The sequence below is a fragment of the Dendrobium catenatum genome, unplaced genomic scaffold (genome assembly GCF_001605985.2).
Source record: "Dendrobium catenatum unplaced genomic scaffold, ASM160598v2 fragScaff_scaffold_1456, whole genome shotgun sequence".
Lineage (NCBI taxonomy): Eukaryota > Viridiplantae > Streptophyta > Magnoliopsida > Asparagales > Orchidaceae > Dendrobium > Dendrobium catenatum.
Window position 1 is genome coordinate 507253 of NW_021319918.1, and position 26135 is coordinate 533387.

The window sequence follows — 26135 nt, forward strand, 5'->3', positions numbered from 1 at the left end:
TATTCCTTTTTATGATCATCGATAGCTGTTTAGATACTCAAAGTTTCTTCATTCCAGGCAAATCAACAACAGAGTTATTCAATCATTAAAAAGCTACATAGGACATAATTAGAGTTCAATTTCACTATCAGAATAGGAAAGTTCAAGTTGAACTAAGTTGTCCGTTCAAAGAGTAGCAGTACATTGAAAGAACAGCAAAATACTAATAAACTACAGCAGAATAACTAACATAACATACCAGAAGTTCAACCTAACAGTATCAGTCAAAAAATCAAAACAGCTTCTGCAAACCTTGAGTGGCAATAGCTGGGCAGGAAAATAGTACTGCCATGGTTATTAAACCAGGCTTGCAAATAAGCCAAGCTGATCGACTCGGTTTTAACTTAAGGTGAGCTTGAACTTGCACACTGGGCATGCTGGTTTTATCTTCAGCCATGTATCTATGCACTAAAAGCAAGAGAGATGAATCAATAATTTCATTCTAACAGTTTTACAGAAGGATAAGATCGAAAAAATAAAGTGTAGTAATGTACCATTTTATGAAATTTGTGCAAGCAGGGTAAATAACGCATTGTTTCACCAACAGCAGGGATTTCAAGGCATACAGCGCATGCTTCTTTAACGTTATTATTCTGCAGAAACCGGTTAGAGTCTCAAAGCAAAATCCAATTCAAAACTTGGTTATGCAGTAATCAGGGAACAATGAGAAACCTGAATCAAGATTAAAGGCAGGTTATTTATCACGGAAGAATAAACATGCTGATCATCGCTATCATCGCTATCATCACTGTCAAACTGCATCGCATTCTCAGTACTGCAGCAGAAAGGTTAACGTTATTGTCTAAAATTCCTCTCATATCTAATGAACTAAAATTATAAAGACAAGCATGGTTTCCCGCAATATTTTTAGCGCAAAATATTGCACAGTAGCCCAAGAACCATAGGTTGAACACTGAGGCTTTGTTTGGGACGGTTTTCTTTCTGCTTCTTAAAGCAACTTTCTAGTACCAAAATTAAAATTTTTGTACTAAAAAGCTACTTTAAGAAGCAGTAAAAAAGTCGTCAAAAGCAAAGCCTGAGTCTCTTTTGCTACTGAAAGGATATTTTTGCAGGAAATGCATAGTAGCATTCTCACAAAAGTAAATGATTGGCTTGCAGCAATAAAACAAAAATTAATGGTGATCAAATTTTCACAACAAGAAGTTTATTACCTTATTGCTACATTTATGATTGAATGGTGCATAATATTTTACCAACTTCGAATGATAAAATCCTTCTAAAATATATAGACCTTTAAGGGATAGAAGCTTATCTAAAATATTTTATTAATTGAAATGGATGACAAGATCATTTTAAGATAAAAGTAAGCCCGAGGACAGTTACAGTTCGGGACATAATGGCAGTTATAAATCAAATCTCATATATTGAGCCAGTGACTATTTATTTCATCAAGGATCAGCCTTAAAGCCCAATGTGATCCTTAAAGCCCAATGATGCTGGTGGCCCGCGTCGGCGGTAATCTATAGCAATGCAGCTTGCAACAACAACGATACAAAAAATTTCTAGTAAATTTGAAAATTGGTAAAATCTAATGATTTTTAAATACACCAAAATTAAACTAGATAGTAAATTATAAATATATAAAAAATTTACTCAAAATTTCTTTTACTTTAGACCAAACATAAATATTTTCAAAACCCCTATGCTTGGAATACTTTACACCTTTTTTTACTTTAAACAAAACAACCTCTTAATCATTACAAGACTTTTGGCTCTTTTTTATTCCACCAAATTTATTATAATCCATTTCAAAATAAAAATTATAAAACTTAATAATAAAAACTCCCAATATAAATAGACCCCATATTTATCAGTTTCTAATTAAGTATGAAGCTATGTATCTCATATATTTTGATTAAATGGAAGATAAAATATTGAATACACACCCATATATTTTATAAGGTACTTTTTATGTCCAAAAATATTCATCTATGTACTTCATGTGTGTAAGATTATATTTTTCTTTTAAGTACATGTTTATAAGAATACACAGGGTTTAGGATTTAGGATATAAAGTTTAGGGTGGAGGCATCCATTTCAGGTGGTTTCTTAAGGAAATTTATCAGAATAATGAACCATATATGGTTCAAATTTAGAAATTATGATGCATATATTAATTGCCTTTGTAATTTCTTTTTAAATAAGACATGGAGAACGGAGTTAATAAAAATGAGAAATTGCTTACTTATTAATGGAATGATTAGACGCAGGGTCATCATTCTCGCGCTCGTCTCTGTTTTCAAGTAAATCTTCCCATTCTTCATAAAGTTCAAATCTCTGCGTGTTAGAAAAGACATACAAATTAAGTCAGTAAATGCAAAAACCACCCACCTTCAACATGAGAATTCTTGTATTTTTCAAATAGTAACAGCACAAATAAATTTCTCAATCGTGACAATTTGAATCACAGTGAAATTTTGAAAAACTGCAAGCATAAAAGAGGTATGACAAAACAATAAATTAAGCAGAATCCTTCCGCAGATGTCAAGTATTATGTTAACCAATCCAGAACAACCATTAGTCTTGAAAAAGAATTATTGTTCTAAGGTTTCGTTTGGGACGGCTTTTTTACTGCTTCTTAAAGCAGCTTTCAAGTACAAAAATTTTAACTTTTGTACTAAAAAGATGTTTTAAAAAGTAGTATGAAAGCCATCCCAAATGAAACCTAAGATAATCAGGAAAAGCAGATCTCCATAGAAGCTGCAAGTGTCGAAGAACACAAGTACTACTTCAAAACAAATACTTTACTTCTTATAAAAGTTTGTTTATTTGAATGAGTCACCTTCTGTTTTGCAATAAATACTTGTCCATGAAAAACAAAGAAAGTTCTATACCAGGTTGGCCAATGCATAAAACATGGTGGCATGACTACTTCACAACAATTTCAGTAATGGAAATATTGCAATTCACACACGTACATCAACAACAACATAGAAGCTTGAACAGAAAATGAAGGCAAGCTTCACCAATTAAGAAGAATACAACCATAAAATGAATTTAGAATTTGCTCATATTCCATAAGCATGATGATTTTGGTTTACTTTAATGGTTATTAATCATCAACAAAGTATAAAATTGACTGTACATCCACTTAGATAAAGGGAAAATCATTTACCATTTCAAATCACCTACCTTTTGGAATCTTTTTATCGTCTCCCTTCAGGAGGCTTTTCTCCTCTATTGTCACTCAAATCTTTACAATTGTTTAACGGAAACAAATGTTTTCTTTCAAATGATCCTCCATTGAATTAGTATTAGAGCAAATTTTTTACATCAACATGTTTTGCAACTTGAAAAAAAAAAGCTGCATTTTTTCTAATTCAAGCTCAGCATAGTTCGCTCTTAAATGTCATGAAGAATCTAATTATTTTTTACTACAAATATTCAATTATTTAAAATATTTACTATCTAGTCAATCTTCCTTTCTTGGTACCACCTAGACAATTGATAGCATAGCAGCCATATATTTAACAACAACATCATCATCATCATCAACAAGCATTTGTCCCACTACATGAGGTCGGCTACATGAATCCTTTTTCGCCATTATGTCCTGTTAAAAGTCAATTTCTCATTTAAATCTAATAAAGAAAGATCATTTCTAATATTTTCTAACCAAGTCCTTTTAGGTCAACCTCTATCTTTCTTAAAATAAGTCAAATCTAATACCTTAACTTTTATAACTAGGTCATCGGAAGGCCTCCATTTAATGTGACCAAACCATCTAAAGCCACTCTCTCTAATCTTATCTTCCGCTGGAGCTACACCAACCTTTTCTCTAGAGCAGCCATATATTTAATGATAAATTTTAATTGGCTATACCGTAAACAAGCAATAATATCGCATTGCAGTAAACTCTATATAATCATTTGCTGACCTCTGATGATTTCATGCACGCAAACAGTTCGGTGATTATAGACTCAATTGTTTCCAAAGTGTATTAAAGTCGCCTAAGACAAAGAGCCATCAAATTTGAAAACACATGTTACTATAAAATTGAATACAATGTGAAGAATGACTTGGAAAGGATCCCATTCAAATCCACAAAGTGCACAATTTCAAAGGTAATAAAGCTAAATCTTTAAGCACTAAGAATCAATGCCAATCCTAAAATAGTTGCCTGTGCATGAGCATGTTCCCTTACATGGAAAATCACCTCAAAAAATTTAAAAATGACAGCTTGCAATTTTATGGATTTGGATACAATTGGATGAGCAGCAAGACAAGTTTTTATGAATTTTACTCAACCATCCGTGGACTTCATTGCCATTCATATTCACTTCTAATTGTTTGGGTGATGGAAGAATTCTAGAAAATTCATAGATTGAAATCTGTTGAATAAGTATCTATCAACAAAATGCGGGCTTACTTTTAAAAGACCATTGGACTTCCAACGGGCAAATCGTCAATAAAAAATGAGAGAAAGCTCAATAATGGCAATTGGCAAGCTATGGTTTCCTCCATCAAACTACTAATAAATTGCTGGTCTGACGGGAATCACTATTCATTACTTGTCTTTTGTGAGAATCTTGATCCAACTCGTACAAGCTCTTCAACTAAGCATCAAACAAGTTGGTAGAGGCACCAACGAATGATAGAGAGTTTGATTGAGTCACACATGAAATACTAAGTTCTCTCTATATATACAAAAAAATATTTGAGCCATTAAAGAGTATTAGCTGCTCTCACCTATTAAGGTCTCTCTGAAGCTCTCCTAGAGACCCTAGTTGTTAGTGCCATGTTCTCAACTCACAAATGAATGTTTCTATTTTTCTTGCATTCATTTAGAGCTAGCTTACTTTATATTGTGACAGTAAGCTTATATAGAGCTTTGTTAGCACTTTCCCTACGATGAGTTTGTGGCATTAGGTTATTACTAAAACATAAAAATGGAACATAGATCCATAATTCTGGTAAAGGCTCACAGGTTTCTTATTGATCATCAAAAAGGGAGGTGAGAGGTTGTTAGATTGGTCCACTGCACCTCCAGCCGGTCCATACAAGACCGGCCCGCGGGAACAAAGGCGGAACATTTCCGCCTCTCATGTACGCCCGATCGAGCCGCCAAAACCCACGGAGCAATTTAGGAAGGATCTTTTGGGGAGTTTAGGAGGGAAATTGAATGTAAGGATTGTTTAGAGATTTCCTTTTGAATTGTATACATTTTTTTTTTCTATTCAACTTTAAAGGAATTCAATTCCTTTTGAATTGTATACATTAAATAGTTTGTTTCTCCTAGGGTTAGGGCATCTTGAATTGGGCTGAAATTTAAAGTCTTTTAGGTTTAGGTTTTGGGCTCTAAATTCGTCTAGAGATTATGAGAGATTGATCCTCCTCTCGAATAGAGGATCACTTATATGTTGTTGTTTTCTTCCGTTAGTTGTTTTTCTCAATAAAAATTGCTGTTTTTCTTTGATTTTCCTCCATGTTGTGGAGTTTCTCATTGTTTTCGTCAATATTGATAGAATTTACATGAAATCTTCAAGTATTTTCTATCAAATTGGTACCAAAGCAAGTCTTGGGACCATTGGTCGGCTGATTTTGATGAATTTCAGCAGTTGGATTTTGGCAGGTGAAGAAGGAAGTTGCTGTTTTTTTTAAACCAAATCCAAATTTTTTGAATCTACAAAATTCAGAATAGAGATGGCAGCCAAGAAAATGAATGCGCTGGAAAAAAGACTTGAAGGGGAGATGAACAAAATCAAGACAACGGTGCAGGACAAGATTTCCTCCATGGAAGGTCAAGTAGCCGATCTCCGGGATATGATGAAGAAAATGTTAGAAATTCACAACCAAACGGCGACTTCAGTGGAAAAAGGGTTAAAAGGGAAGAACACGAATTATGAAATTCGTAGGGAGGAAGATGAGGTGGAGATCGTGGAGGGAGAAAGAAGAAAACCCTATATGGAGCCTTTCTAGAGGGAGGATAGAGAAGGTAGGTATGGGGAAAGGCATGGGTCTGGGGGCGGAGCAAAGGGGTGCTGAGGGAGATGCAGGAGAAGAGGGCGAAGGGACTATGCTTTAGATGTGAAGAGAAGTATACTCTAGGGCACAAGTGTAAGGATCAAACTCTTCAGGTTCTCACCGTCTGTGATGACGAGGACAATGAGGAGAGAGAGAGAGAGAGAGAGAGAGAGAGAGAGAGAGAGAGATGGAAGACAAGCTGCATCTGGACGTGATGGAGGTCTCCATGAATTCACTGGTGGGATTCACTTCGAATTATACCATGAATATGAAAAGGGAAATAACAGACAGGGAGGTGGTGGTGTTGATTGACATTGGGGCTATCCATAATTTCATCTCCAACTAGGTCATGGACCAATTGGGGGTGACATTGGTGGATACATGGTGTTATGGAGTGATGATGGATACAGGGAAGGTGGAGATGGGTCAGGGAATATGTAGGGGAGTAGTGCTTACCATAGAGTGGATTCAGGTGAAAGAGGATTTTCTCCCATTGGAGTTAGGTAGCGGGAGCACTAATGTCATCCTGGGGATGAAGTGGCTACAAACTTTGGGGGACACTGTTAGACCGGCCCAGGATGGGCCGGTTGGACCGGTCCAGCAGGGACCAGTCCGCGTCTACGCGAGACGCTCGCGAGAAGGCCGAACGGGCGGAAACGGCTCTGTCGTGAGCCGTGAAGTTTAGGAGGGAAATTTTGAACGTAAAAGGCTGTTTTAGGAAGTTTATGATTGTCCTTTATGATTAATTTTGTATAATTAGGAGTTTGGGGGGGAATTAGGGGATCATCTTGAATTTGAGTTTTCTCTTTGAGATCTAGGGTTTGCTTTGGGCTCTTGGCTTTGCCGGAGATCGTGGAGAGTTGTTCTTCCTCTCGGATTGAAGAACATATTGTATCTTTGCTGCTTTCTTTGATTTCTAGTGAAATACAAGCAATATCTGGTGTTTTTCTCCTGCTTTTCCCTATTTCCTGCTGCGTTTTCACCAAATTCCTGCTGTTTTGCTGCTGTGGACAGCAGTTGGCTGCTGTATATTTACTGGTTTGGGTTAGAAATACTTGAGAACTCAAGTATTTCCTATCAGACACCAAGGTCAACTGGGGAACATTGACGATGGAGCTGATGGTGGAAGGGAGAAGGGTAGTGATCAGGGGAGATACAAGGCTCACCAAATCCATGATATCACTTAAACCCAAGGTGAGAGGCCTACAGAAGGTGAGGGAAGGTTATCTTATGGAACAATATAGGCTGGAAGGGATCAGATTGAAGAAGGGCGGAGACGTTCCTCTTTCAATACAGTCATTGATCCAGCAGTTCAGTGAGGTTTCCCAGCCGCCTCAGAGGTAGCCTCCTCCACGGGAACACGAGCATGCTATCATCTTGAAGGAAGTAGTTTCACCTCGCAGTGTTCATCTGTATCATCATCCTCAAATCCAGAAGGATGATATCGAAAGATTGATTAGGGAGATGCTGGAAGTAGGGATCATTCAACTTAGTATCAATCTATTTTTCAATCCAGTGTTATTGATCAAGTGCTTTAGCAGCAGTTTCCTTAAATTCCACCTTGAGGACAAGGTGCCACTTTCGAAGGGTAGTATTGTTAGACCGGTACACTGGACCGATCCAGTCGGTCCATATGGGACTTGCCTGTGGGAACATATGTGGAACATTTCCACCTCCTGTATGCCCGACCGAGCTGCCAAAACCCACGGAACAACTTAGGAAGGATCTTTTGGAGAGTTTAGGAGGGAAATTGAAAGTAGGGATTGTTTAGAGATTTCATTTTGAATTGTATGCATTAAATAGTTTGTTTTCCTAGGGTTAGGGCATCTTGAATTGGGTTGAAATTGGAGGTCTCTTAAGTTTAGGTTTCGGGCTCTATATTCATCTAGAGATTGGGAGAGACAGATCCTCTCAAATAGAGGATCACTTGAATCTTGTTTTCTTCCGTTAGTTGCTTTTCTCAATAAAAATGGTTGTGTTCCTTTGATTTTCTTCAATATTGTGGAGTTTTCTAGCTATTTTCGTCAATATTAATAGAATTTACTTGAAATCTTCAAGTATTTCCTATCAGAGGTTTTTTACATTAGCTTGGAAAAGGCAAAATAGAAATTGAACTTTGAATTTTACATTTTTTTAAGGAAACTTTTCAAGGTGGAGAAATCCCGAGGAGTTTTGAGTGTAGGTATTGAATCAAAAACGATCAAAAACACGTTGCCATGCACTTTTTATTTCTAGGCAGCTACCTCCCTCAATTCCTACCATACCTTATGGCCTTTTCTATCTTGCTAACAAGATTTACACTCAACTTATTACACAAGCACAAGAAAAAAAATTGATTTGGTGAGTCTTTTAGCTGCAAAAAAGTTACCATTCACCAACTCTTCTGCATCAATGATGGAGACGATATAAAAGGCAGATATAATATAAATTTTCAAAAAATAATATAATGGAAATTCTAGCAGTTTTGTTCAGTGTTTTTTCACAAGCATTGCATATGCACATTTGATAGCAAGCGTACATAGAAGTTGGTATGCCAAACTCTGGTATGTCATAAAAAGTAGTTGTGAATGCATCATTATCATTAATGTTTACAAAACAACCATAAAATAACAATAATGACAAATACAGAGAATACTATATTCCTCTTGAAAAAATCCTCGTACAATGTTGTTATGTGTAGAAGGATCAAACAAGTGGTATTTTAGATATAAAACTGCATTAAAAGAAATATACATTAGTACCTTATCTAGATCCGCTTCAAACTGCAATTTACCCCTAATTTCATCAATGCGTTCCTGGTAATATAACAAATTTCAGAGAACAATACAAAAGGCAAAGAGTAAAAAGCTAAATTGACATCAAAGGAAAAATGGAAGAGGTTTTAGCATCTCTAGACACTGCTCCACATAATCAAAATTTCTTAAGTTTTGTAGTATATTAGGTTGTACCACAGCCACTCTCAAACAATGATGACGATTTGTTGCGTGAATACAAATGTGAAACTGAAGAGGCCCTCTAAGAAAAAGAAATCAACATGAAGTACAAGATTAATAAGTAATACTATACATACATACAATATACACTCCACATTTTTTTTTATGTGGAAAGAGATGCTTCTACACAATTTATTTTTTCTTTTTCAATTAGAAAATCAATACCATTCACCTTAAATTTCAACCTTATAACTAGAATGATGCCAAATTTCCTGAAATTTCAATATGAATTGATCATACATCCAACATACAAAAGGTCTAAATTATAAGAAAAATGATTCATTAATTTCTAATATGAACCATATAAACATTTTTTAGCATGTATAAAAGTGCATCTAGAACAATTTTAATGGATTTAATTTTGGAAGAAAAAAAATTAAGAGTAGAACTTTAGTGAGGGTGTTACAAGCCACCATTCTTTTAACAAATTTAGTCCCCCATAAAATTTCATCAAAATTCATCTATCTATCAATCTATATATAAATGAGAGAGAGAGAGACTCACACATTCTTCAAAAAGAAAAAGAGAGCTGAAAGGTTAGTTTCAAAAAGCCACATTAAGTACTCACAATTTTTGAAGAAAATCTAAAATAAGAGTTCAAAATAAGCATTAAGGAATCAAAATACACTAAGGGGTTGTTTGGTATGCAGAATTAGGAGGGTAAAGTAATTTACTTACACACATTTCATAAATTAAGTCGTTTGGTTGGTTTTGAGCGAAACCTAAGGAAGTCCTCCGAAGCATTAGCAGTGTATTGCAACGGGCCATTCGTGCGACTTCGAAACCTGCTCAAATTGAGCGGGTTACAAAACCTCTCGCGTTGTGAACTAGCCTCGCAAGAGGTTTTCGCAGAAGAGAGAGCTTATCGCTCGGATCTCTCCAAGGTTAAAACCAAGCCCCAAAGACCAATCTCGTCAGCATTGTCCCACTTCCCCTCACCATACCATCGAAGACTTTCTAGGGCTTGAAATCGATCGGATCTATTCTTTTCACCAATGGCTTCAGATGAAGGTAAGCAGATTACTCTGAAGAGCTCTGATGGCAAGGAATTCGTGGTGGATGGGGCAGTGGCGATGTTGTCGCAGACGATGCGGCATATGATTGAGGACGACTACGTGGAAAGCGGGATCCCTCTCCCAAACGTCAACAACAAGATCCTCGCCAAGGTGATAGAGTAATGCAAGAAGCATGTCGAGTGCGCCTCTGCGGCAGCATCTGCCGGCGAGGACAAAGCCATTGAGGAGGAGCTCAGGAGCTGGGACTCCGACTTCGTTAAGGTGGATCAAGCGACTTCTAATCTCCCATGCCCTCTCTCTCTCTCTCTCTCTCTCTGAGCTTACATCTCCTCGTTGCGTCAAAGTACGAACTTCTCTAATGGCTCTTTACGATCTGCGGAGCTGATGAATCCAGCGGAGATAAAAAAGAAAAGAGGCAAAGGCCGTAGAAAGATAGAAATAAAGCGTATAGAAGAAGAATAAAAACAACAAGTCTGCTTCTCAAAACGACATCAAGGTCTTTTTTAAAAGGCCAGTGAGCTTTCCACCGGCAAGCCTTACTTCTTGGCGAGCCTTCAGTCAACCATGTCCTTAACCACTTTCTAAATGTTGTTCCCAATCCATCGGACATGTTGTTGCCAGCAACTACAAACTGTTCTGAACAGATGAACCAAGATTAATAAGCTGGAGATTAGTCTTTTTGGTGGGATATTGACTCGCATTCAATGGGAGTTGATGAGTTGAGAGAGTATCAGGAGATTTTAAAAAGGCAACAATCTGTAGTTACCCAAGCAGCGCAACAGTGCTATTTTCAGGCTCCGGAAGCGGCGATGGAGCAAATTGAAGACCTGCCCCATACTTATCCGGAAGTTGGAGAAGATGACTATTTTATGTGCTGGCAGCAAGATTATGACTGTCTGGATATTGTTTCAATTTAAAGCTTATTTCTATTTTTCCTACTTCTGTTCGGTTAAGCAGTGCTGTAATTGTTTAGTGAATTGTGATAACTGTTTGTTGTCTTAGATATTTGTTTGTTTCACAACTTAGATGCATATGTACATTAGATCATTGTTTGGAGATAGTTAATAAAATCAAAATGGAAATATGTTCTCTAATGTGCAAGGATTTTTTTTTTAGTGTACAACATTATTCCATACATAAGAAGCAATTAAAAGTTTAAAGAGGCAGCTAAGAAAGATGAGAGCATAATTGACTGGTGATACAAAAAAATCCAATAGATTTGGAACCTAAATCACATCCATTGATGTCATCTATAAGAAGCAACCACAAATTCTGGTTCGAGCAATGTTCACAGAAACATGTTTCTCTTCAATTCCTTTCTTATTAGCCTTGATCATAGGATGAGATGCCAGAGCTCTAACATCCATATCACATCCATTGATCTCATCATATCCTTGATGCAGCCGTTGATGACTATACCAGACCACCCATTGTTGTGAGCTTGTTGAACCGGATTTCCACCTAATATGGCACATCACATGCTTCCACCACCATCAACAATTAAGATTTTGTCATTCCTTCCTTTTCAAGAAACTCACGCACAAGAACATTGTCCTCAAAAACCTTAAGAGTCACAACTTTACCAGAGAAAGCCTATCTCCTTCCATCAATTTGGAAGGTTGGATGAAGTGCACGAAGTTCACTATTCAAGATCAGGTGTGAATTTGCATCACATAATTCTCCTGCTTTTATTTTGCAGACAACCAAACAGGCTTAAAGTATTCGGAATGCACTACATTTACTTTACACTGCATTTTCTTTTCAGGCAACCAAATAGCCCCTAAAAGAACAAAAAAATCATTGCTAGAATGCATTTTTATGCTGTGTCACTAAAACAGTAAAACTAGAATGCATTTTTATCAGGCTAGATAATGAGTTTCCATTTCTTTAATATTTATAACTAATCCATAGTATTTGATTCGATTATAAACTTCTGTAAAGCAAAACTTAAGATCGGAATGCATGACACAATAATGGAGATATTCAATGAAGCGATTACACATCTAAAAGGCTATCAGAATGAGTTGTGCGCAATACGATACACTACAACAATCTATGACACAAAGTTAAACACGCCATTGGTACGAGATCGAAAAATTCACACCCCAATTCTATTGAGAATGTAAAATCAAGCAATGATTTTCAATTGAATAATGCTGCATTTCCACTCCTATTAATTATGATGTGCCAAATTTGATGAAAACCAACAAGTGAAAAAAGGCACGCAATCCACCACAACAATAGACAATTAACACATATACAAAACTATTGTGATAAATATAACTAATTATAGGATCAAACTTCAAAATAGTCTCCAAACTATTTGTATAGTGCCCCTAACTATTTGTACATGACCAATTTAGTCCTAAAGCATCTCCAACTTAGTTCCTCGACCATACAAGATTAATCCAAATGGTCTCTTTGGGACTAAAATGGGATCAATTCTGTACAGCCAAGGGACTAAATTAGAATCAAATTTATATCATAATTATAACATAAGGAATTATTTGGGATCAATTTTATATAATCTAGGGATTAGATTAGAGCAACATGATACTCTAGGACTAAATTGGTCACACACAAATAGTCATGAGAATATTGTAAAATTTTTTGTGATAAATATTATCAATTAATGGCTTTCAACGAATATCTATCAATTATAATTTAACAATGCGCAGTGTTGTGCTTAGACGGCCTGGGATAAGTTAATGCACTAAATAAAGTTTTTAGAAACCACCTTCATTTTAGATGGTTTAATCCCAGCAAGCAAAGAGCACAATCAAAATGAATAATTGAAAACTGTATTGTTCTGGGAACCCTGGAGTTTTACTTTCCCATTGATAGTAAGACATTGGGTGTAAAGGAGAGAGAAATATTTTCTTCTGGGAGAAGATAATAACAATTGAGAAGCAACAAAAAAGAAACTTCACAAGAGGTAAAGAACTAAAAACGGGTTTTGAGAGTACATATCAAAGAAGAAAAAGGCATATGCTGTCAGCAGTGCAAAAGGCTAGGTTCAGAGAGAGATAGATACATGCAGTGACTTTTACACAGAAGAACAACTAATTATTTTAAAAAAGGAATTCAAAGGAGAAAGAAGGGAAATGTTCTTCTCATATTTTATGACTCGTGTTAAGGAAAAGAAAGATATGATTACAACAACATCAAGCCTTTATCCCACTATGTGGGGTTGGCTACATGAATTATTTTTCTCCATTGTGTCCTGTTTAGAGTCAAATTCCCATTTAAATCTAATAAACAAAGGATATTTATATATTTTCTAACAAAGTCTTTTTAGTTCTACCTCTAATTTTTTTAACATAAGTCAAATCTAATACATCTACTCTCATAACCGGGTCATCGGAAGGCCAACATTTTATGTAACAAAACCATCAAAGCCGACTCTATCTAATCTTATCTACCACTGGAGCTACTGCAACCTTTTCACATATATGATTGTTTCGTATCATGTCTCTAAGTGTAAGCCACTCATCCACCTGAGCATCCCCGTCTCTACAACACTTAACTTAATATTATACTTCTCTTTTAATAGCCAACATTATGCACCATAAATCATTACAAGTCTCACGACCATCTTATAAAATTTTCCTTAAGTTTGAGGGATACTTTTCTATCACACAATAAGCCCGATGCATTCCTCCACTTCAACCATCCAACTTGAATTCTACTAATAATATCCCCATCTATTTCACCATCACTCTGAATAATAGACCCAAGATATCAAAAACGTGTACTCTTCTTAATGACTTGATTGCCCAAGTCACAATCCCCTCACCAGACCTATTACTACTAAAATTATACTTCATGTATTCGGTTTTAGATCCATTCAAATGAAAATCTTTAAACTCTAAGGTTGACCTCCATAATTCAAGTTTACCACTAAATCCCTCTCTAGTCTTATTAACAAGAAGAATATCATCAGTAAAAAGCATACACCCTCTTGCAAATGTCTAGCAAGAACATCCATTACCAAAGAAAAAGGATATGGTCTTAAGGCTAATCCTTGATGTAATCCAACTATAATAGGAAAATACTTGGTCAAACCACCTTGAGTTTGAACACAAGTAATAACTCCTACATTCATATCCTTAAAGACTTGAATATAAACATTATTAACCCCTTTATTTTCTAGAACTCTCCATAGCACTTCTCTTGAAACCTTATCATATGCTTTCTCTAAATCAATAAATATCATATGTAGATCTGATGTAGACAAAGGAGGGGTAAACTCATATCCAAAATAAATCAATTTTGGCCTCCCTCGAGTTTACGAGCTCAATCAAATTTGAGCTGAAATTTTAGCTCATTTATGAGATGGTCTTTAGTTCACTTATTGAACTAAGGGTTAGATCATTATTAGCTAACATTTTAGTTCATAGTTATCTTTTTATTAAATGTAATTTTTATTGTTTTTATGTTTGTCTCTTGGAATTCCAAACCGGCCTTTGGAATTCCAAGAAGTGTTGTTTCCCATGTAGTGGCTCCTTGGCTTCCACGGTGGGCTGCTGTTTTCCGTGCCATGGCCCTTGGATTTCCGGCCAGCTGTTGGTTTTCCGAGCCTGGGGGCTTTTCCCGTGGCTTTGGCGTTTTTGTTCCGTGCGGCCTCTTCGGCTCCCGTGGTGGCTCCTTCGGTTCCTGAGTTGGGCTATTTTCCGTAAATGCATGGGAGGATTTCCATGCTTGTGTGTGCTTGGATTCGTGTGTGAATTCAATGCCAAGTCTTTTCGTATTCTCTTCTCATACCTATATATATGAAACGGTTTGTATTGTTTTAAAAAAGGAATGATATGTTATTTTTGGAAAAGCTATAACCTGCGGGTTTGCTTGGAAACGCTTGCAAGCTTTGTCCGTCTTCTTTCTCATCCCCTCCGGAAATCTTGCGAGCTCTTTCCAACCTTCGTCTTGGCTTCTAACCTCTTTCGTCTCTCCGCAAGTGCCACTCCATCTGTATCCTTCTTCTCTAAGTGTAGCAAGTTTAGGGTGTCTCTTTATTTCGAGTCAAGTTTGTAAGTCGTTTAAATTTCTGTTTGTAATCGTCGCTTGAAAGATTTTAATTTCTAAGTCTGTTTTAGATTTGAAATGTAAGAGTTTGCTCGCCCTTTCTCTAGTTTGTCCTTACTTCGTCGTGGTCAGTGTTCGTTTGCCGGCGGAGGTCCTCGGTTGCCCCATCCCCCGGATTTCTGCCCGCATCATTTGGTATCAGAGCAAGTTAGGAAGTCCTAGGTTTTAAATTTGGTTGTCAAGTTTTATTTTGTCAAGTCAAGTCAAGTTGTGAGTCTTGTAAGTCTTGTCGTGAGTCTTATTGTGAGTCTAAGTTTAGGTTAAGTTTTTTTAGTCTTTTTTGAGTCATTTAAAAAAATGGAAAATAACAAAAAAAAGGCTTCATTCATGGAGGAAAACGATCATGATAATCCTGATGTCCCTCTTTCGTTGGACAGATGAATTCCAACAGAAGGTGATTCAACAGATCCGCTTCAAGATCGTTTATACAAGCTTCAATATCACATGTTCTTATGTGATCAAAAATTCGATAAGTCGAAGCGATATCTACAAAGGCAATTCGAGAAAGAACAGGAAGAAATTTTGAAGAAATTTGAAGAAAAGATCAAAGAACTGGATGCTCCGTCTCCACCTCCTCAAGAACAACAAGAACTGACTCATCGGGAGCTGAGTCCTCAAGAAAGGGAGTCTGATGTAGACAAAGGGGGGTCAACTCATATCCAAAATAAATCAATTTTGGCCTCCCTCGAGTTTACGAGCTCAATCAAATTTGAGTTGAAATTTTAGCTCATTTATGAGCTGGTCTTTAGTTCACTTATTGAACTAAGGGTTAGATCATTATTAGCTAACATTTTAGTTCATAGTTATCTTTTTATTAAATATAATTTTTATAGTTTTTATGTCTGTCTCTTGGAATTCCAAACCGGCCTTTGGAATTCCAAGAAGTGTTGTTTCCCATGCCGTGGCTCCTTGGCTTCCACGGTGGGGCCGGGTGGGCTGCTGTTTTCCGTGCCATGGCCCTTGGATTTCCGGCCGACTGCTGGTTTTCCAAGCCTGGGGGTTTTTCCCGTGGCTTTGGCGCCTTGGTTCTTTACCCTAAACCCTAATGTATCAAGTTTAGAGTGTCTCTTTATTTCGAGTCAAGTTTGTAAGTCATTTAAATTTCTGTTTGTAATCGTCGCTTGTAAGATTTTAATTTCTAAGTCTGTTTTATATTTGAAATGTAAGAGTTTGCTCACCCTTTCTCTAGTTTGTCCTTATTTCGTCGTGGTTCGCGTCGTTTGCCGGCGGAGGTCCTCGGTTGCCCCATTCCCCAAATTTCTGCCCGCATCAAGATCCTTCTTATTCTCTCTAGAATTCTCCATCAAGCCTCTCAATAAATGTATAACTTCCATATTAGACCTACCTGGCATGAATCCAAATTAATTTTGAGAAACATTATTATTGTGTCGTAAAGTTTGCTCCATAACTCTCTCCCATAGTTTTAAAGTAGGGCAAATTAAATTAATTCCTTTATAATTCATACAATCTTGTGCATCACCTTTATTCTTAAAAATCAAAATTAACTCACTCATTCTCCACTCATCTGACATCTTTTTAGTCTTTAATATAATATTAAAAATTTTAGTAAGCCAAGAAATTCCTTCATCTCCTAACCATTTTCACACAGCTACTAGAATATCATCAGGTCCAACAACATTTCCACACTTCATTTTCTTTAAACCCACTCTAACCTCTGTTTTATTAATACACCAATAGGAAAAAAAATCTCTATATTCATTTAGATTGCTAAGGTCACTAAAGTTAATTGTATTCTCACAATCTTGATTGAAAAGCTTAGAAAAATATCTCATCCACTTTTGTTATTTATCCTCTTGTAATAAAAGTACCTTTGATTTTCATCCTTCATGCACTCCATTTGAACTAAATCCTTACTACTCTTATCTCTTTGTTTGACTAACTTATATATACATCTTTTGTCCTCCTTAGTATCTAATCTATTATATAAATCATTAAAAGTTAAAATCTATGCACAACCATTAAAAACGCGAATGAGGAGTCCGCATGGAGTCATGGTTTAAAATTGCGCAATATGAGGCTCGCCTTGATGCCCGCCTTTGCGCAATTCCAGTAAAAAACGCCTCGATGCTTACGCCTCTAGTTTTTTTTATGAGGCTTGCGCCTCAACTTGGTTGAGGCCCGAATTGAGGCCCGCCTCGCCTCACTGGCATGAGGCTTATGCCTCACGCTATATATTAAAACTTACATAAATCTTGAAGTAAATGCCCGACATTGAACTCTATAGGAGAGGAGGAAGGGGAGAGAGCAGTTCATCATAATGATGATTCAAATAAAGAACCCCTTAGTGATGATAGTGTTGATGACTTATGAGTTCTTATGTGATATGTCATTGCTATTTGTTTTTGGAAATTGGAATTATATCTTAATGAAAAGAATACTGGGATTTAGGAAAGATAGAATTTTGAGTTGAACTATACTTCATGTTATCATATTATTGGGATATTTTGATTTCACTTCATATCTTATGCTTTTTTATGTTTTATATTATTCACTCATTAGTATATAAAAAATTTATTATTTTATGTTTACGCAATTTTTTGATTTTGCGGTTTACGCCTCAAAACGCCTTGAGGCTTACGCCTCGCCTCACGAATGAAAAACGCCTCAATACCCGAATACGCAATTTTAAACATTGCATTGAGTCATGTCTCAAGTCGAGGCGGAAGTCATATATATTGGGGCTTACGCCTTAAACCATCCAACGAAGCCAACAATTTTTTTGCATGAGAAATAAACATCATAGTGTAACCCCTCAAGGCAGTACGAGGCACCGCCTCAAAATTTTTTCTTCAGTATATATGTAAATACGACGCAGCACCCCATTCGTGTTCGGGTATTCGCGTATAGGATTAGGGATTCTTGTGAGAATTGAAAGGCGAACTGGAGGCGAAGCCGTGAGGGAAGGAGACGAAGCCGTGAGTGCAGGAGATGATGTCAGAAGGAGACGACACAGGAAGCGAAGCCGAAAGCAATAACGATTTCGAAATCAGTAAACGAAGTCGAAGTTGTGAGTGCAGGAAACGTTCAGGCCTCGGTTAGGTCGAAAGAGCAGGTGAGCGGTGTTGTGGGCCTTGACTTTGACGTGCAGTAACAAAAACTTGAATAACTCCTGATTCGGCTTTCTTTCATTTGTCCGCACAGTACATGCTCGGTACTGCTAGGTATCGCTAAGTATCGCTAGGTTCATGCTCGGTACCGAGCAGGTATATGCTCGGTACCGCTTAGTACATGCTCGGTATTGCTAGGTACATGCTCGGTATTGCTAGGTTCATGCTCGGTACCGCTCAGTACATGCTCGATACCGCTCAGTACATGCTCGGTACCGTTAGGTACATGCTCGGTACCGCTCAGTACATGCTCGGTACTGCTCGATATCTTTCCATATGAACAACTTACGAACTTCAAAAACAAGCAGAACTTCAAAATTACTCTTACAATAAAAATTTATTATTATTGTTTCATTCTAGAGCTAATGAAATATTAATTGATATAGGGGATAAAGGAAAAAATATTATAGATAAAGAAGAGTTTTGAGGATTACTTTGACATTAATTATGAAGATTCTTCTAAAGACAATCAAAATGATAATGAGCCTATATTGGGTCTTGATCCTAAAAGGATGCTTTATTTTTAAGTGAGTTTATTTTAAATCTTCTTTTCCAGTAATATACTAATATTATCTTAGAACAAATCATCAAATTCACAATTGACATAATATTTTATTATTTTTTGTCATTATTCATAATTTTAAATTACTTTATTTTTATCATTTTTTAGGCTTACGCCTCGATTCGCCTCAAGGCTTACGCCTCGCCTCGCCAAAACGGCTCGATTCCCGATCTCGCCTTTTAAAACGTTGTCTATGCATCATATATTATTTTCTTAGATTCCTTATATACTCATTATATATTTTCCAATTTTTAGTTTTAACATCTAAACCAATTTTTTATAAAAAGCTTCTTATTTTCAAGCTTTTCTTACACAATTTGATTCCACCATTATGTATTTTTACAATTATAAGTTTTTTCTTTTGATACTTTAAGCACATTATTTGCAACATTTTAATATCACTGGCTACTTTTTCCCACATAATATTAGCTTCATCATGTATAGACAAAATCTTAAGATCTCTAATCTTACTCTAAAAAATATTTTAATTTATTTTTCATATTCTATCATTTTATCTTAAAGTCTAAAACTAATAAACAATATTACGTACATAAATCTTCACTTGGATCAACTTTGCAATCTAAATGACATATTTTTCTTACAAGAAAATAATCAATCTGAGTTTAATTATACTCATTCTTATAAGTAATGAGATACTCATCTCTTTCATTAAATAAGATATTAGCAATTACAAAATCATACGCTAGAGCAAAAACTAATATAATCTTACCACCTTTATTAGTCACTCCAAACTCATAGCCACCATGAATGTTTTTAAAATCATATGCCTCTCTACTAACATGTCCACTTAAATATCATCCAATAAAAACTCTTTTTTCAAGAAATATCTTTTTTATTAATTCTTCTAAGTCATTCCAAAATTTTAATTTTGAATACATATCCAAACCTACCTAAAAAGCATAAGTACTTATAATATTAATAATATTAGTATCAACAATAATCTTCAAGGCTATAATTCTATCTTCAATTCTATCAATTTTTATAACACTATCCTTCAAAATCTTATCTATAATCACACCTATATTATTTCTAGTACGACTCCTACCAAAATACTAAAATTTAAATCCTAAACTATCAATATCTTTAGCTTTCTCTTCAACCTAATTAGTTTCCTGAAAGCATAAAATATTTATTTTCCTATGAATCATAATATCAATTCACTCCATTAATTTGCATGTAAGGGAACCAATATTCCAAGATTCTATCATAATTCTAGTTTCATGAACTAGCCTCTTGTTCACATCCATCCATGAAATGAAAACCCTAGTCTATTTAACACTGCACCTAGGCAAAGAGAAAGATATGACTATTGACTAGAAAATAATCATCCAATTGTGTAGAAGTTTTCTGAAATACAGATTTCAAAAATGATTTACCAAATTATCATATGCTGAAAAAGTATGACTCCTTTATCAATAAAAACAATTCATATTTATATTAGAATGATAACAGTAAACAAGTGGAGGCGTATTAAATAGTACTCAATGAAACACTCCCAACATAAGAATGATCAACTTACAGATTTAGAACGATCATTCTGGGGAAGAGTAGCAGCATCCTCATCCTCATCCTCATCCTCATCCTGTTGCAATGACCACGCAACTGTTGCATCTTCCTGGCCGAAGATGGAAGACCAACATAATTAAAAATATGTCAATTAACAGCTCAATTGAGGTAATAGAATAGCCATGAAATCTAGTGCAAAATGTAGTTAAAGTATGCCTTTGTATCAAGAGGAATAAAGATGCTCCTAATACAAGACAATAGTAAAGAAAATTCTTAAAAAAAATCCTAAACTATCAAACTCTTTAGCTTTCTCTCCAACCTATTTAGTTTCTTGAAAGCATAAAATATTTATCTTCCTATGAATCATAGTATCAATTAACTCCATTAATTTGCCTGTAAGGGAACCTATATTTCAAGATCCTATCATAATTCTAATTTCATGAACAATCCTCTTGCCCACATCCATTCATGAAGTGAAAACCCTAGTTTATTTAACACTGCACCTAGGCAAAGAGAAATATATGACTATTGACTAGAAAATAATCATCCAATTGTGTAGAAGTTTTCTGAAATACAGATTTCAAAAATGATTCACCAAATTATCATATGCTGAAAAAGTAAGACTCCTTTATCAATAAAAACAATTTATATTTATATTAGAATGATAACAGTGAACAAGTGGAGGCGTATGAAATAGTACTCAATGAAACACTCCCAACATAAGAATGATCAACTTACAGATTTAGAACGATCATTCTCGGAAAGAGTAGCAGCATACTCATCCTCATCCTGTTGCAATGGCCACGCAATTGTTGCATTGACCTGGCCGAAGACAGAAGACCAACACAATTAAAAATATGTCAATTACCAGCTCAATTAATAGAATAGCCATGAAATCTTGTGCAAACTGTAGTTAAAGTATGCCTTTGTATGAAGAGAAATAAAGATGCTCCAAATACAAGACAAAAGTAAAAAAAAATTCTTCAAAATGGTGCACTACCATGTCCAAGCGTATAACCCTTGTGGTTTCATGATCAAACTCCTCTTGAAGTTCTCGAGAAAATATTTCGTCGGATTCAATTTGATCAGCTATTGCACTGGAAATATCAAAAACTTCACTCTGTCCATAAAAAACGCAATATTTTGCTTCTGGATAAAGCTCATCAATTTCTATTACAGCAGTACCATAAAATCCATTTTCATTGCTCATCTCTTGATTCAAATTAGAAATTCCAGCATGTGATGCTGAAACAGAAGTTTCTCCAAAATTGGATGATAATGAATTGCATTTCCTTTTTCCCTTTGCAGTCTTTTTGCAGCTGCGATTCCTTTTGCTTACCACTGGGTCAGGAAATGCTTGACCATGATGAGGATATGATATGTGACCTTGTGTGGTGATTTGAGGACATTTGCCAATAACATTTGCATTTCCTTTGTCTTCAATATCAGTGTCATGCATCCCTTCAGGCAAGTAGGAAGAGGAAAGTTTTGCTTTATTATTTCTGGAATTTGTATGTGATAATTGTTTCATATTTATTTTGAAATCCTGAGCTTTTTGCAGACCCAAATTTTGATAAGATTCAAAAGAACCTTGTTCGTCTGCAACGGTCACCACCTCTTTCCCAAATAAAGCAGCCCTGCAAGGAAGTAACACTGAATCAATTTCATGCTTAGAGGCCTACATATTCTTAGGACGGTCTATGCTGAAATGTATTTACTTTCACATATAACATGAAAAACTCTTGTCCCTGAGAGATAAAATAAGGCAAACATCTTAAGAGTTCATATAAAAAGTTTTTCTTGTCACATAATCGCCAACACTATGAAAACATCTCAAATAAGAGTAGTAGGTTTTAATAATTTTGACATTGCATAAAAGGCCCTTAATGGGATGAAAATGGATCACACAACTGGCCTAGCGGTCAAGAAGAACTGATCAGATTTCTTGCAGATCCTGAAAGGCTCAGAAAAGCCAAGAAATCACTGATCAGATCAAACTTGGGGACCAAACCAGACCTGAGGTTAAGCCTACCTTATTCTCCTACCACTTCCACCTTAACCATAGAAAAGGCACTACCATCCCCATGCCAATGTCATTGCACTCCATAATCAAAATTCTCCACTTACTAGGATTGATCACCACAACTAGAGCACAACATAGAATTTTCTATCACCATCATCAATCATGATCGAGAAGAGAGCTGCAGAAGTTGCAAACAAAACAAGAGAAAGGAGGCCACTGCCCCTCCTCCCCCAAAGATGCCCCAATAAGGGTTATCCAAGATATCGATGAACCAATCGGAGCTAGTTCAATCAGTCCATGACCATTTCAAGGTCAATAGCTCTGATCCAAGCCACAAAATTCTTTCCTCATGCTCCAAGTAGAATCATAGCATGGATTCAAGAGTCCATGTTGTCTGCTACTTCTACGTCTTTTCAAGAAGGGACATATCTAACTTCACACAAAGCAATCACTAAAATGTCATAGGCCATATTGGTCATCTATTCACCTGGTACTAAGACGCTTATGGAAGAGGCATTCTTGAGACCCATAGGATTAGTATCTCCTATTAGAGAAATTAATTAAATTACTTTTATTTATTTTGCATTTATGCAAATTCCTGATACTTATTTTGCATTCATGTCTCTACATTAAAATGTCATTCAGTATAGGTGTTAATGCACCTCCCTTTTCTTTCACACCTTTGTATCTATAAATATCATATAAATTCTCAATACAAATTAGTGAACATTTATTCCCAATCTTCATCATAATATGGTATCAGAGCAACCCAACTCCATAGAATTTCTTCTCCCTCTACCACCTCTGCCAATCGAAAAGCACATATTATATTCTCAGTTCACTCCATAAATACCAAGATCTCATAGCCTAACACCAACAAACAAGTCAAGCTTACCACCTCCAACTACTCTTCATGATGATTCCAATTTTATACCACTTTTATTGGTTATTATTCATGATGGATCTTACCCTATCCACCTCAAACCATAAACATTACGAGTAGTCCCTCTCCAAGTCATGTCCACTTACTTTGGATCCATCAGATTAACTCATCCTCAATGCCATGTTGACTCTACCACCCGAAATCTCATCTTCATACCGTACATCACAAGAGGCATGGAATGCTCTTACCTACCCCAAATCATCATGAGGGCATCTCAATCAATTAGAAGAACTTCATCATGTTAGCAAGGGATCGAAAGCAATCACCAAGTACATGCAGCGTGTCCTAGTATCACTAATGAATTAGCCATGCTTGGCTGCCCAATTAATGAAGACAATCTCACATTGAAAAACCTAGAATGCCTTGATGATGAATACAAAGACCTCTGCTCGTCCATTTACCTTCGTGAGAGTCCTATCAATTTTCACATGACTAGACACTGAAATGCATCCAAGACTTTTGCTTGGCTCGGTCAAAGACAACTCTGAAATTTCAACCAAAAAATCCTGAACTCTTCCGATGCAAAGTTTTGATCTACATGCAAGAAACCAAAATATTGTTCATAATTTATAAAAATTTTAAAGCAAAAATGTAACCTCTTAACCAACGGCAAGAATGAATAGCAATAAGTTGATATTGATGTGCAGCAATTGTTACAAATCATGAAGTCCACATCACAAATATAAAAATCGCGTCAGTTAAATAATTTAACACATCAATATTATAGTTTACCATATCAAAAAAAAAAAAAAAAAAAAAAAAAAAAAAAAAAAAACATTTTCCAAACCCAATTATCAGGGAGGCTAAATGACAGGTTCTCACCAACCTGCTGGATAGATTAGTAGGCTCCCCATGCTGCACGTCTTTTAGTGTGTGATCCTCCAAATTCACTTTCCCTTTCTTCTTCACATAACGTCGTTGAAAGGGTAAGGAGCTTCCCACATCTGGAGAAATTATTACTTCCCTCCTCCCACTCTCATTTCCTGCTCTTTTCTGAGCCACAATTGAATTCCCTTTTTCAAGAGAATATGATGAAGAACGTGATGATTCAGGTTAAAAAAATAAAAAATAAAAAATAAAAACGTGATGATTCAGGTTGCCAGATCAGATTCATACTATTTCCCTTTGCAGCTCTACCAATTTTACAGCGAAGGCCGTTCATCGGTTTCCATGGCAGCATTCCCATGTCTGATACTGAAGCATCAATCGCTTCCACCAAATCATCTTCCCTTGCCGAAGACTCAACTGAATCCTTACCAGTAGAACTTCTCTTAACCCTTTTATTAGAACTATTCAAAGCATCAAAACCCACACCAATCTTCATCGCATCAGTATCCTACACGATTGAACCAAAACAAGAAATCAGACTCATCAAAATCCGAACTTGAACATAAAACATCCACAATAAGCACATTTTTCATCAACACAGAAGCAAAATCACCAAAAATCTAAAATTCCGATGAACTTCATCACATTACTCCTGCAATTACCACAATATTGCATCAAATCGGACGGTACAAAGAAGCCGACTTTTTTAACAACAACGATGAATAAGAGCAGAAATCGTCGAGGAGCGGTCTGTGGGAAACTGAAATTGGAATCAAGGATCAAGAATCAAAACCCTAGAGAAGAAAACAAAGGGCTTCTCTTTTTAAGGTATTTGAGAGAAACTACCGTTTTGCCGTTGTAACCATCCACTTCGTGCATCTGAACCGCTCGTATATGCCACATTTAGAAGTTTATTTATAGAAGTAATATATAAATGTTAATATTTATTTATATTATATTTAAAATTTTAAATTATGTTAAAAATAATATTATTATTAACTTTTTTAAAATAAATATATATTTTCTTAATAAATATTATATTTTAAATTTTCATTCCATATATTAAAAGTCATAGAAATTCTTACTTTTATTTTTTTTCATCAAATTCTTAATTGTTCATGTTTTCATACATTAATCTATTTTTTCAAATTTTGATATGGTGTTGCTTTGTAAATAATGATAAGGTGTTGTGTAAGTAAATATCTTAAGAAAATCTAAAAAAAAATTAAAAATATTTGGAGTTTATTTTTTTAAGTATATTAATTTTAAAATTCACATAAATAGTTAGAGGCAAAGTAATAAAAATTCTCCCTAAAAATTAAAATGCATCATGTGTTATAAATATTATAATATTATTGTATCAACCTTATGGCATGTTGTATTAAAATTATTTGCATGCACTTTATTTTATCCATTGCAAGTAAATCATGTTTGAACCATATAACCATGTTTAAATATAGGCTTCGTTTGGGACGGCGTCATGACTGCTTTGCTATTTAAAAAGCAGTTAAACAATTGTTTGGACCGCTCGCGGCAGAGGCGGTTCCGAAAATTTTTGCTGTCGCTCGCTGCTTCCCAGGACCGAACCTTATCTCCCGCGGTCTCCCGCGGTAGGCTGCTTTCCGCGGTTTCGAAGAATAAAAATGACGCTACCGCCCCAATTCGTGCGGACGTTGTCGATCATTTCGCCATATCCATGCCCTCGTCTTCGTTACCATACCTATCGGCTGTGAGGAAAATTTGCAGGATTCGGTAGGAGGTCGCTCATCATTTCGGTAGGAAGTCATCTTCGCAATCCTCATACTCGATCGTCTCCAGCGGGCTACATCCTCGGCTACATTCGGTAGGAGGACGCTCATCATTTCACCTGGTATGAGATTCGTCATTCTAACCTTCTTTATTTCGCTCATCTACAATTTTTTGCAACAATGGCATTGCATAATTACATACGTCGACATCCCACTCGATAAGACCCAGAATTCAATATATGTGATGCAGACGTAACATAT

At 35.9% G+C, this 26135-nt stretch overlaps 1 protein-coding gene across 4 annotated transcripts; it reads right to left on the minus strand.

The window, feature by feature from the left end:
* Positions 1–98: 98 nt before the first annotated feature.
* Positions 99–25027, minus strand: LOC110096034. Of its 4 annotated transcripts, none has more exons than XM_020821791.2 (12): positions 24973–25027; positions 24789–24886; positions 24415–24634; positions 24125–24311; positions 21333–21969; positions 21071–21154; positions 20346–20441; positions 8766–8819; positions 2246–2337; positions 712–814; positions 534–632; positions 99–447 (listed from the first exon to the last, which is right to left on the minus strand). In XM_020821791.2, the coding sequence occupies exons 3-12, from the start codon at positions 24620–24622 to the stop codon at positions 379–381; spliced, it is 1629 nt and encodes a 542-aa protein (XP_020677450.1). In that variant the 5' UTR covers positions 24623–24634; positions 24789–24886; positions 24973–25027; the 3' UTR covers positions 99–378. The 4 variants fall into 4 exon arrangements, with proteins under 4 accessions (XP_020677450.1, XP_020677451.1, XP_020677447.1 ...); XM_020821792.2 differs by having other exon boundaries at positions 24740–24886; positions 24973–25023; XM_020821788.2 differs by lacking the exon at positions 24789–24886.
* Positions 25028–26135: the final 1108 nt, after the last annotated feature.

Bases quoted from the DNA above. Each gene is read 5' to 3' on its own strand.
- LOC110096034 (XM_020821788.2), bottom strand. From the start codon at position 25,005: ATGCACGAAGTGGATGGTTACAACGGCAAAACG. The intron at 2,338-8,765 runs GTACTAATGTAT...TCTAACACGCAG, and splicing joins TTGAAGCGGATCTAGATAAG to AGATTTGAACTTTATGAAGA. The intron at 448-533 runs GTACATTACTAC...TCTTGCTTTTAG, and splicing joins TGCACAAATTTCATAAAATG to TGCATAGATACATGGCTGAA.